At 47.1% G+C, this 13,619-nt stretch overlaps 1 protein-coding gene across 1 annotated transcript in view; it reads right to left on the bottom strand.

The window, feature by feature from the left end:
- Nucleotides 1-13,211, bottom strand: part of GALNT14 (polypeptide N-acetylgalactosaminyltransferase 14) — a gene marked incomplete at its 3' end in the record, with an annotated part of 200,068 nt that extends 186,857 nt beyond the window's left edge. Inside the window, exon 1 of the mRNA XM_081265376.1 lies at nucleotides 13,079-13,211. Within this exon, the coding sequence (XP_081121502.1) occupies nucleotides 13,079-13,207 (129 nt within the window). The 5' untranslated portion in view covers nucleotides 13,208-13,211. The remainder of the gene's footprint in view (nucleotides 1-13,078) is intronic.
- Between the last annotated feature and the right edge of the window lie 408 nt (nucleotides 13,212-13,619).

Here is a 13,619-nt window from a genome sequence, read left to right as displayed (position 1 = left end):
AAAGGTAAAAACATTCTGTTCTTATCTCACAGATACAAAAAAAGAGTAGAGGAAATTAGTCTGGATTTCATCCATGACTTGATCCCTTGTCTAGGGTGCCCCCAAGAACATAGAACCCACAACAGGCATCCTTGACAGATTAAATAAAAGTGGAATGCTTAGATAGCCTGTTTTCAATTCCTTTCCCCATATCCTTGCTCTTGTGTTAGGCTTCTGAAATATGGACACTTTGGGGATAAGTGGATCCTGGCAAATTCTTCTTCAAGAATCACTAAAATGACTTTAAAAGACCGCTCTAAGTCCTTCTTCTAATAAGAGGCCCTGTGGAATAACAGGTTCCTATTTTAGTGAAACAGCTTTAAGGATGAGCTTAAACTTCAACCACAGTTCTCCGAGCTAACGGAAGAGTGACGTGATTAGGGAAAGAGAGTCAACCTTGCAGAACAACTCCAAGTCAATTCAAAAGCAGCCATCTCCTGTTATCCCCATGAAGCCCCAGGAAGATTCTCTCCAGCCCCTCAGCTTCACAATCTACTTTGATTCAAAAGAGAAAAGATTTCTATCCATCTTGAAGTCCCTTCTCCCATTAAGCAGTCATCTGCAGGACCAGTTCTATCTTTACAGTAAAAGAGCAATGAATCTTAGAGTCCAAGGAGGACCCAGAGGCAGCCAGTGAGAGTCACTGCTCCACATTCCACTGCTTCCTTGGGATTTGCCCTGGACTGCAGAACAGAACCCTGGTTCAGGTCTGCCCATGCAACCCTGCACTCTGTACAGGGTTTCACACTCAGGAATGAGTTTGCTAAATGAATGGATGAATTGGACCCAGTATCCTGGTGTAGACGGATTTGCCCACCCCATCTTCTCACATTGCACAGGGACTCAAAGGGGGAGACTTTCAAAAGAGCTCTCCCATCTCTCTCACTTGTCCAATATTCTAGTGGCACTCCAGCGGGGGCTCCAGCATCACACAACCTGTCTTAGCTTCACCACTTATAAGTTATTGGGCCTTTAGGAACTTCAAGTTACTTATCAGTAAATTAGAGATAATCAATACATCATCCAAAGATAATATCCAAAAGAGAAAAAAATTAATAACTGGTACTGCTCAGACACTGTTTATAGAAAAGCACCTGCCTTAAGCAACCAGGCACACACCAGCTAAATTTCAGCCTGCTGATCTCATGGGGTGGTTATAAACAACAGAGGTTAGCACAGATGAAGCCCTCACCCTTCTTGTAAAAAAGAGTAACATCCCACTTCAACCTCTTCTTTCTGCATGGACTCTTGGTGTATTATGGAGGTCCCTGGTTCCCCTCTCACAATTCAAGCTTGGAATGAGCATGGTGAGGTGGAAAGCAGGTGGAGCAGGAAGATCAGGGAGCTCAGTCACTTGAACCATTTGCAGAGCATCCATCCCCAGAGCTTCCCCCTCCAGACATCCCGGAGAGCTCCCCAGGGCTCCTCCAGATCACCTACCCACAGTGCTCAGTGGCACCACGGGCAGGAAGCAGATGGCATCCCACATTGCAGACGACACACAGTCAATCTAGTTGTAGAAAGATGCCCAGATGAAGAATCCAGATGCCCATCCTATCCTCCTGAACCAAGAATAACAAAGGCCAAATCTCGAGTGCCACAAAAAAAAAAAAAAAAAAAAAAGGCAACCAGGTCATTTTCTTCGCAATTAACCCCAGCACCAATCACAGAGAAGACCCTGTGATCCCTCACCTCTCACCACGACTCTAGACCCATAGGGAAGACTTGCATCCATCCCCAAAGAAGCCCCTTCTCCTTCCTGAGAAGACCTTTCACATTGCATCAAGGACCCACCATGTGACCCTCAACATATGCCAGCTCTCTCAAACCCCTTCTGAGAATGGAAGGAAACAAGAAAATAATTCAATGGCAGCTCAGTAAACAAACGTGCTTAGTATTACAGGGAAATGGAACGTCTTGGCACAGAAAGAAAATAAATGGCACACTATACAAAGGGATAAATGTAAAAAGTAGAAAATATCACAAATGCAGCTTATTTATGGTTAATAGCAGGTATTTGTTTTGAGTGCTAATAATCTAATTAGCAGTCAATCCAATGCATCCTCTATTATCAGCTGATCTATAATTACTGCTCCATGCTGAGTATTTTCCCCCAGCACATGATAGCTTTCAACTCCTCAGCACAAACAACCAAATAATTGGTGTGATTATGCTAGATACAGGACGTGTCCTCTCTGAGGGGTGATGCTGGGGAGTTTTTAGCCATCCGCCTCGGCCTTTGTATTTTGAGCACCTGTTGACTAATTCCTCACTGTCCCCTCTGCAATCAGTGTGCAGGCATTGTGGAAGCCCCTGGGTGCACTCAAGAATATGACACTTTGGAGCTTCCTTTTTTCCAGTTTAAGCCTAGGAGCAGAGCCGTTCCCAGGGCTCTGCAGCAGAGCCCTGTTCACAAGGGAAGTCACATAGTGGTGGTAGCTCCCACCTTCCTCTTTGAAAATGTGAAGTTTTCAATTCCAATGGCATTTTAAAGTGACTTCCCCTGGAAGAGACAGTCTCTGGTACAAAATAATTTCATTCAGGAGTTTCTGATCTAACCAAGATGTATATAATTCTGGGAGGCAGAACAAACGCAGGCTCCGGAGGCTGGTTGCCAAGGGAAAGGTGAATTCAAATCCTCACTTTCAAGGGACCAGGTTCAGTGTGACTGTGGGGAGAGAAGCAAGCTTGGGGTGAGCACGGTGAAGTGGAAAGAGAAGGGGAGCTCCGGGGCCAACAGATCTGTTTGGCATCTAGATCCTCTGCTTGCTTATGGGCAGCCTAACCTTGAGCAAGTCACTAGACTTCCCAAAACCTTAGTGTTTCTGTCCTGAAAAACAAATATAACTCACCTCCTGCATAGGGTTGTTATAAAGCACGGATGACTAAGACAGAAAGCACCAGCTCTCACTTTGGGCACAGGGTGATAGCTCCCTGCCTTTTTTTCTGGACACTTAAAAAAAGAGAGAGAGAGAGAGAGAAAGAGAGAGAGCCCGGTTTTGTGCAAGCCAGTAGCTTGTGTCATATAATTACATTCTCTGCCATTCAATCTCCAAGCGTGATGACAGATTTTAACCTATGAACATAGGTAGATTTCAGCCCTGCCATACCATAGAGCAACCATACCAAAGCCCTACGATGCCCTCCTGCTGCCCCCTCTGAACCCCTAGGACCTCATCTTTCTCTGATTCAGCAACAAAAGGGTTAATACCCAGTAGCACCTACTTGGTTGGCCAGAGTCTGTACCACCCCAGCTGTTCAATGTCTCCCTGTATACAAAAGGGAGCATGATTTGGAAAAGTGCAAAGTTAAACCAAGTCCTTTCTCCAAAGACTGTCTTATTCAGGGGTCAGAAACCAGTGGCTATAAAAAGAATGGAGATTGCTGCTCGGCTCTGCCCTTAAATGAGGTGATAAAACCTGAAGTCACACTCCAGCCACACATGCAGTTCGGATTTTTCGTTTTGAACCTCCTTTAAGTGGAATACACAAAGAGAAAAGAATACGTATCCACCAATAGGTCTTTACAAGATGAACACGCCTGTGTCACCCACCTAGATCAAGAAGCCAAGCAGCACCAGGTCCTGCAAAATGTCCCCCGGCCCCTTTCCAGTCACTAACCCCAGCCAGGAGCAGCCAGGAAGACAACTTTCAACACCAGAGATCAGTTTTGCTTATTTATACTTTAATAAATAGAACCCCACCTGGCTTAATACAACCTGTGAACTAAGGATGGATTTTACATCTGCAAATATTTGAAAATAAAGACAAGGATAATATCTCAAAAGATGTGAAAAATACATGAAATTCAAATTTCATTGTCCATAAGTAAAAAGTTCTATTGGAACACAGCCATATTCATTTACATACTGTCTTTCATCCTACAACTGCAGAACTGAGTAGTTACAAAAGAAACCATGTAAATGAAAATATATATGTGTGTGTATATGTGTATACATATATACATGCATACATACATACACACACACACACATACATACAGATATATTATTTGGTCCTTGACAAAATTTGCCAACTTCTTTGGAGCACAGTCTACCCTTGGTTGCATATAAAAATCGTTGGTTTGTATCTAGAAGTAAAATCGCAGGGTTGTAGATATGTTCAGCTGTAGCAGACACTGCCAAGAAGTTTTCCAAAATATATGCTTAGTTTTAAAAGAAAAGCTAAAACCTGGAGAAGCCATAATCTCAGTTTAAAGAAAGGCAGGGAGAATCAGAGAGCTGATCTGACCCAGAAGTAAGCAAATGATGAGAAAGCCATCAGGGCCTCTGAGCAGCTATCTTGGTTTACATTTCTTTTCAGTCCTACTCTGCATAATAGTCTTCAAGAAACACAGCACTCCTTACTGTTACCAGGCTAGGGAGATGTGCACAGGAGTGAAAAGTTATGCTTCTGCCAAGGATCTCAGGGTACAGCAGGGACCCTGTCTGTCATTAACCTCCCTAACAAAGCATTACCATAAGCCCTTTGGTAGCTTACCCTAATTGCAGACCAAATGCTCAGGAAGACACCAGCAGCTGCCTGACTTCATGCTTTCCTAAGTTTAAGTACATACATTACTCACACCCAACCTCCACACCAGCCTCATGTAGAACCAGCAGTCTGTCTGCTATGCAGAACTGAGCAGTCAAGAGTCAGCCTTCCAGGTTAACCAGCAGTTAACCAGCCCTCTGCAGTCCAAAAGGCTGAAGCTAAGGGGATGCTAGGTGTCTTCCCAAGCCACTTCCCTGGAGTCATTCCCCTGAACTTGCCTTGCATCTCAAACAGGATGTGTTAGGTTCTTTCAAATGACATTTTTCCTCTTAGAAGGGAAGTGCTTCTGATTGTTTAAGGACCACATTCATCATGAAAGGGATTAAATCAATGGTTTCTGTCTTTATTCCACAATCCTGTTGACTTCCGAGTTGACGAGTTGATGTGCTGACATAGACTCATGAATGACAGCGAGCCTCCTTTCCTGCTGTCAAACCCTGTAGGCCAGCTCCCAGCCCAGGACAGAGCTGATGCCTAAGGTTGGAATGGGGGATGTAGGTGGGACAGTATCTATCTGCTTCTCACATCACAAAGTGTACAACTTCAGCCCCAAGAGTGTGTCAAATTTGGCCTCTCCTGGAAGAAACCCACAGTCCTCCTGATTCTCCAGAGACAGGCTCTGTATTTCCCTTAATCCCTTCCTCACTTCCATTTAGAATAAAAAAAGCAACACTGGTGCTTTATCAAAAGCAGAGCATCATTTCTCAACAAGAGCAACAGTGTTTTTGTGAAAATACACATACATACATACACATGTACGGTAGGTATTTCATTTTTCTCTGGATAAAGAAACAAACAAGAAGTTTAGCAGGGCCATAATGGAAACAGCACATGCTTCATAGTCAAGAGCAGGCTCAAGCCCATGTGCTGGTTAAGCAAGCGAGCCACTCTCCTCCCTCTTATTTATAACCTCGGATCCCTCAGACTTCACAAGAGGGGAAGAGCAACATCTGCCTCACAGGAGTGCAGTAAGGATCAAATGAGGCATCTGTGAATATAAATGCTTTGTAAACCGTAAAACATCACAGGAACGGTGCAGGGGAAGAAGCTACCTCTTATCTGCCTCTTCCCTGATTCGCCCTTTAATTAGTCAAGTCTTTAAGCCAGTTCCTCATCTGGCGAAGACCACCTGCCCACCATCAGGACATTAGTCAATTCGGCACCCAGCTGTCAGCCATCAATTGGCCATCTATTAATAGCCAATTATCAGGGTAGCTTAATTAATCTGTGCATCACATGATCTGATCTCCCCAAGATCCTGGGAAACAATGGGCCTGAAATACAGGCACCCGCTAATTTTTCAATGGCCAGCAAGGAATTTGGCATCCATTCTGCCTGCATGTGGCAGCTGCAAGTGATGGGTGCATAAATATTGATTGGACCAGTCTCTCTATGGCTGGGGGGAAAGAACATTCTAACATGAATGGTTCAAGTGTTCTCAGAGGAATACAAGAAGCCACATAAATCTTCAACCCAGACAACTATGGAAGAAAATCCTAATTTCCAAGCCTTTGTGAGGACAGATGCAAGGGTAAGTGAACCTCTTTGAAGTGAGCTTGTCAAGATGGGACGGTTCTACCCGTTCTGTGGATGCTTCCCCACTCTCTCCGGGCCTGGAATGAGATGCAAAATGGGCTTAAACAGCAGGGTCCTTAGGCAGAAGGCAGATGGGGCGGCTATTCTCTTCATCTGGGCATTCAAACCAATGGCAGGAACATGAGCGTGCTCTGCTGTCCTGTGTTTCCTTCAAAGATCTCTGTAGTGCTCCCAGTTAAGAAGACAAGTGACACAAGGAGAATTTAATTATTTTTTTAAGTGTCTAATCTTGTCTCCAGGAAATGGTATGCAGGAGAGGCTTTGTCCAGGAGGCAGTGGATCAGATGGCTCCTTATTTCCAGAGATAAGGGCTCCCGCTGATAAAAGACTGAATGGCTCAGAGTGGCCCAGAGAGGCAACTTACTTACTTCAGAAAGAGCTGCCTTTGTGTCCAGAACGGTGCTGTGACTCCTGGAACCAGCAAAGCAGGCTGCTCCTGACCTTGGAGCCTGCAGGGAAGTAGGGAGCTCCTGCAGAGCACAGGGCGACACCACTGTCCCTCCAGACACTCCGGGGCCTCCCGACCCAACACCCCAGGGCTTCTGGCTCTACAGCAGCACCAGTTTTTCAGGAGACATGAGTAAGAGGAGGAGGAAGGATGTGATAAGGCAAGCAGGGAGTGACAACGGAAACGCAGGAGGAGAGAGGACGCCCGGTGACACCGACATTTCTCGCACCACAGACATCTCTTCCTCTCTGCCCCCAGCAGCATCCAGTGCTCATTAGGTCCTGTGATGGCAGCAGCTGCTGCCAAATCCAAAGACTGCACCCCAGAAGGTCATATCAGGCCATTTATTCTGAAATACCAAAATACCAGAGCCAGCAAATTTCAGGAGCTTCTGCAAAACTCCCCAGGGTACCTGTGTGTGTGTGTGTGTGTGTGTGTGTGTGTGTGTGTGTGTGTTCATTCTTCAGTATCCCAAAGGGGTTCTTTCTTAATCAGCTCCACATCTGAGGACTCAGACACTGATTTATTTTTGGGTTAATCTAGCGTTTCTGGTAAAATAATTAAAAGATAAGTAATAGACACAGAGTATCTGTGGTATGATTATTTATAGGCATAAGGTCTCCTTCAGAGGTATTCACAGCCAACCCGAACCAGCCCAGACTATAGGCCAGCAGGTGGGAGGCAGGCCGTACTACAGTGTGCTGCTCCCACTTCATAGGAGAGGAGACTGAGCCAAGAAGAGGGGAACCTGAGTTATCCCTAGCACAGCCAAGGACAAAAAGGGACACCCAGGCTGCCACATCCATGAGAAAAACTGGAAGGTGAAACCATGCTTGATTCGGATCTGATGGGAGCTATGGAGAGGGCCAGACTCTGTCTCCTGCCTCCAGTGAGCAGTGAGTGCCTAAGGGCCCTGGCAGGAAAGGGCCTGCCACCAGTTCAGGATAACTCGGGCCCTGGGAAGAGGCGGCAGCCAGCTGCAGAGGGCACCGTGCACATCCAGACTCACTTTCCCAAACAGATGGCGAGGCTATCATTCTGGGTCTCTAGGGTGAGATGTGCAAAAGCCACGGCAGGGTTCACACTCTCCCCCCAAAACAGTGGAGCCAAGGATCCATCCCTGCTTTCTAATTCAGACTATTTTCCAAAAATGCATCGGGGACTTTGAGACACTCTGGAAGAGTGACAAAACTGTAAACATTAGAAATCAAACAAAGGCACAAGCAACACATTTCTTCAAAATTGGTTCCTGGGAGCCTGATGTGAACGAGACTCTTGGAAATTTGGGATGGGGAGGTGTGGCAAGAAGCTAATCAGACGGCATGGAAACGAGGCTGTGCAGAAATCCCAGACTTTAGGCATCGGCCAACGGCAGCCTTGTTCTGTCTCTATTAATTTATAAATGAACTCTGATGAGTGGAAATTAGCACTTTTAAGTGCTACAAACAGACAGGTAGCTCTGAAGAAGGGGACTCTCTGGAAAGACTGGAGAGGCTTGTGACAGGGGCATTAAGTTGCCTTCCTTCCTGCTTTGCTCCTTTGACTCCCTAACTTGAGCGGATTTCATCTGGAGAGGAAGTGAGAGACGAATACCTGATCCATGTTTCCAGAAAACACCAGGTCACAGGGGAGAACAAGGCTAAGGAGAGCAGGTGCTCCCCAGGCTGACTCAGAGATCCCCCCACCACAGAGATCCCTGGGTCCCTGGGATAGGACCTCTCACTTGGACCTGGGAAAGAGGGGGAGCCAGGACAGCCAGAGTGAGCAGGGACATGGGCAGAGACTCGTTACTAAAGAGCTGACTCCTGGATTCTGTGCAAGCCCCTGGCCCTTGGGACAAACCAGGGTGGGCCAAATATGACCCAAAGTGAATTTCCCACCATCCCGATGGAATAGGGCATCTGGATTTAAAAAATAAATAATAAATAAAAGCTTGTTACTATCTAGAAAGTGAAGATTTGCTATTCCCTAAAAACGAATCCAACCTATTTGCTTATTTCCCAGACTGCTAAAGGAGCAGTGTTCCATACCACCAGGTGATATCACCTGCGACACCTGCTCCAGGGATCCATGTTAGAAGGGAAACTAGCACAGCCCTCTGCATGGGCATCAGCACAGCAAACCAAAGGCCAAGCATGCATCTGATACTGGGATACTTCTTCTGCTCCTGCCAGAGTCAAAATTCCCTGGACAGCATCCAATGTGCACGTACTGAGCATCAGTGGATTAATAGGGTCTCCCTCTAAAATTCATAACTTTTTTTAATGGGAGAAATTATCTACTAAATGGGGAATAAAATAACAGTGTCATATACTTAAGGCATTGGTGGTATGCAAATGCTACAGAAAGACAAGCTATTTTCTAATAGCATTTGCTATATTTCTAGTACAGGCCCAATACACTTACATGGGCCCGAGGCACTTTATTCAAAGCCTTTACGTTTCTAATACCTTTCTCAAAAATTACCCTCTGGCCCAGAATTCTTTTGCTTGTACTAAGCCCTAAGCCCCTGGACTAAATTTAGTTTCTTGGAATTAAGAGACAAATTTGCTTTTTTTTTTTTTTCCTAATTCTGTCAGTTATTATATAATTCTCCAAATGACAGGAGAAAAAGAAATGGAAATATTTTTCGGGTCCTTTTCAGTGATATAGTATTTATCATTAAAATACAGTTTGAATTAAAACATCAAACCTGTTACATGATTTCCAATTAGAAATTAGAGCTTTGCTGAATAATTTGGAAATGGGGAACCAGTATTAAAATCGAATCAACATTAAAAAGTCAAATTTAAAGAAATCTTTATCTGAGCTATTAATAGAACCAACCCTTCTTAAAACTAAGGGAAAAAAAACCAATTAATTTTCTTAAACCAGGACTTCAGCATGCCTTCCTTACATCACTTGAATTGTGACCAACCAGGCATAGGTTGTATGGGGCCTCCTTGGAGGGTGCCAATTCTAGGTGAAATGGGACATGTATGTCCTAGCATGGTGAGAAAAAGAGGACAGGGACTCAGACCAGAACCAAATGTCCCTCAGGCCCTAAGAGATGGCAGTCCCCAGCCCAGAAGCCCTCTCCCCATCTCCACAGGAAGCCCACTGCTTTTGCTTTGGAAAATCAGCTGACCCTCTTCACTACTTGTACTGGGGCTCAAAAAATGTCACTCCAAAGTCAAGGTCTCAGAAGTAGAGTCTCTCTCTGAAATTTTTCTGTCCTCCTGTCTCCTGCTCCCCATTCTCCCCACCAAAGGCAAGCCGTAGAAACTAGAATTTCTCTTCCCCAAGTTGGATCATAGAAACTAGAACCCCTTTTCCCCAAAGCAAGCCAAAAATCCAAAAATATTACTCTTATCTTCCCCCACCTTTCTGACTTAAAGATTACCATAAAGAAATTATCTGACCTACCTTTTCTGATAGATCATAACCCCCATTCCAGAAGGTCTAAGAGGGAAGAAAGCCTTACAAAGAAGCCATATAAATAGGTCTTGCTGGTTTCCCCACTCCAACATTAGCACTACATTGTACCCTTTTAGTCCAGTCCTTTTTCTATACTGCTGCCCAGTCTCCCCCAAATCTAAACATAAATATAGACAGTTCACCCTGGGTTTGGAGGTCTTCACTCTTGAAGGCTCCTATATCATATAAAACTATGATCAAATTAATTTGTTTTGCTCTTCTCTTGTTAACCTGCCTTTTGTTACAAAGGCATCAGCCATGACCCTTTATGATGGGTAGGAAATGGCCCTCCCCTTTTTTCACCTCTACCCTGGGAAGAAACCTCAGTAGCATGAAAATTTCCCTAAGTCTTTGGCATGTCCAGGAGAAAGTTTCCCCACGACTATGTATGAGCATTTCCTAGAAAAACCTAGTCTACTGAATTCACTCAAAACCTGAATTTGGTCCTTACAATCAGCAAGTGCACCATCTGAATTCCTACTGTTAAGGGAACTATCTTTGCAGTGGCAGATGATTCCTAAAGCAATGTTGCTGCAAGTATTGAGTCCAACCACCCATCAGAAGGACGTTTCCTGCAAATGTGCACTCTGTAAAGCAGAAAAGCCCACTGACCCCCTGTGAACTCCTCTGAGAACAGAGAAGGACTTCCCTCTGAAGTGGTTCCTGTCTTAGCACCTCAACAATTATGCCAACCCCTTGCAGTTCTCCAAGAGTGAGGAAGCTCTGGAAAGTGGGTGGGGAGCTCATGCTGTAAACATCTCCAACCTTGCTGTATCACCCACAAGTGCAGAGCCATACAGGAAAGAAACACAGAGCAGGCAATCACCAGAGTGATTCCATTTCATTCTAGTCTTGATGCTCCCACTTGAAGAGCCTTGTTAACTTGGGCCAAATGTTTGTCACTCAATCTCATCTGCATAAAAGTATTACCTCCTTTATGTGGTTGTTGTGAAAATTAAATGAGGTAATATATGTGAAATGGAATCTGTGAATTTGTAAAGTACTATACAAATGCCAGCAATTGTTATTTAGCTCATGTGCATATGCTCACACAAGCTTGGGTTCAGGAGCACACTTCAGAAGAATAAAATAATCATGCCAGGAGGAGAAGAGGTAGGAAAGGAAGATGACAGAGAACACACAGAAGGAAACAGATCCTCTTGTCCCAGATCCCTGGAGTAAACTAAGAATAAGTAAGCTTAAGGTAATGAGGTTCAACGCAAAACAGAAAGTTCATGTCCCTGCAGGCATCATTAACTGCATCACAAGGAGCAGAATCACCTAGGGATAAGGTAGAAAAAATTCTCTAGATCTGAGATGAGTGAGAAAATGGACGTGATGCTATAAAAGCTACTTGAAGTCACCAACCTGACCCTGTCACTTCCCTGCTTAACATCCACCATGACCCCTAACATCACAAGATCCTACCCACAAGGTCCTCCCCAGCTTGACCCTTCATTGGTTCAGTGGCCACATACTTTGTGCTCAAATTATGCCAGGCTGACGCAACTGCTGTGTCATTCCTTGCCCCTGCAAACCTCTACCTGAGATGCCCTCCTAACTTCTGGCAAACCTGTACCTCCTTCTCAACTCTGTTCCATTAAGTCCCCCTCCTGCTGTAAGTCCCCAGGGGCTCCCAGAACGCCCAGAGCAATGAGCCATCTGAACCCTCCAGCCTGGGTGTCCTGGTCCATGACAAACGAATCCCCTTCTTCCAGGGAACAAATTCTGCATCACTGTACCCATAACACCTAGCACACTGCCTGGCACAAGGCAGGTGCTAAATAAATGCTTGAACAACGGCTGAACATTGGCAAGATTCCAAGATATGAGTGCCCAGAGGACTTAGTTAAAAGGGGAATCTGTGAAACAACTTGATTTAGCAAAAAAGATTCTGAGTGTGGAGACTGTTGTTCAAACCATCAAGTTAAACTAAGGCAAGTTAGGAAGGACCCTCAACCTCCTTCCTAATCTACGAAATAAGAATAACAACACCAATTCACACAACTACTTATGAAGAAAGCAGGCACATAGTAGGATTTCCATGCATACTAAGGGGATTCTCACACACACTCCTGTTTCTCACTCTCCAGTTTCAGACCATAAGCTTCTCCCAGGCTTTTTCCCAGTCCCTAGAGGACTGCTCTGGACATAGTTTATAAATGTTGCCTGGCTGCCAGCAAATCCCCCAGAGACCTCCCTCTGTGTCCCACACCAAGTCTGTGCAAGAGAAGGAGAAAGAGGAGCCCTGAAGCTCAAGGGAAGAGTGATCCTGTAGGGGGAACCTTCCCGCTCCTCACAGATGCACCGACTGGGAAGGAGTTGGAAAAGCCACTTAAGATTCCCATTTCTCCAACTCCCCACCAATACCAAGGCGGCTGTTCTTAACAGTCTCTTTAGTAGCGCTTCCAGCACATTCACCTTCCAATGCAGCCAAGGGGCTGGGGAATGTTTGTTGCAACAGGCCGGGTGGGCTGTGGCCGCAGAGGCGGCAGGGCGCTCGCCCGCGACGCTCACGCGCGCGCAGCGCACCCCGGCCTCCGGCCTCCCCAGCTCACTAGTGGCAGTTGCGGGAAGGAGGTCAGCACAGCGGCCAGACTTCTCCTGGGCGCCGGCCCTGGCAGGAGCTGCCGTCTGCCCCAACCGCCAGAGACCCCCTGGCTGCGCCCGCCCACCGCCAACCGTTGGGCGCCCCCTCCTCCGCAGGACCCAGCGCGCCGCTCAAGTTGGGAGCCCCGCTCCGCCCGCGAGCGCGCGCTCGCAACACCCACACCCGCTGCCACTTAGACACACCACGGGTCCGGAGACGCCCGGAGCACGTTAAATTCAAGAAACACCTCGCGGTGGCCGCATCTGGAATCTGTTACCTGCTCGCATCACCCAGACCCCCAACCCTGGCTTCCCGGACACCGCAAACCCCAAGAGCGGGCTGCGCGTCCTCCCGCAAGCCATTGCCCCATGCCCAGCGCGCCGCCAAACCACGCACCTTGGGGGTCCGCACTTCAGGTTCGGGCGGCACCTCCAACTTCCTCTTGGTTACCCAGAAGAACAGCAGCACGGTGATCCAGAGCACCCCGAAGATCGGCAGCGCCAAGCGGCGAGTCAGGCGCCGCATGGTCCCCTTTGCCTCCTCCTTTCCGCGACGCGACGTCCCTGGGGCACCCCCCGGCGGTCAGGGGCGGCGGGGCAGGAGTCTCCGAGAGCGCCCCTCTCTGGAGAGCACTAGCCCCAGAAACCGGGAGGAGAGGGGCAGGATCCTGCAGGGCGCCCTTTCCGCTTAGGAGAGAATCGAGCCGGGGGCGGGGGCTGCCGGGCGCCCGAGACGCGGCAGGGAAGGGACGAGGGGCAGTCAAGCTGGGCGCCGGCTCCAACGAGAGAAGCGCGGTGGCTGCAGAGATGCTCCCCACGCCGCGCCGCCGCCGCCTAGCCCAATGCCGCGGAGAGGGGAACTGACTCGAGCGGTGGGAGGGCGGAATCCGCGGCTGTGCCGGGCACCCCCGGAGGAGTATGAGGAGGAGGGAGAGGAG

The sequence above is a fragment of the Spermophilus citellus genome, assembly GCF_964194105.1.
Source record: "Spermophilus citellus genome assembly, chromosome: 13".
Taxonomy (NCBI): Eukaryota; Metazoa; Chordata; class Mammalia; order Rodentia; family Sciuridae; genus Spermophilus; species Spermophilus citellus.
The sequence above is the reverse complement of the archived record's forward strand: the minus strand, read 5'-3'. Positions and strand labels throughout refer to the sequence as shown.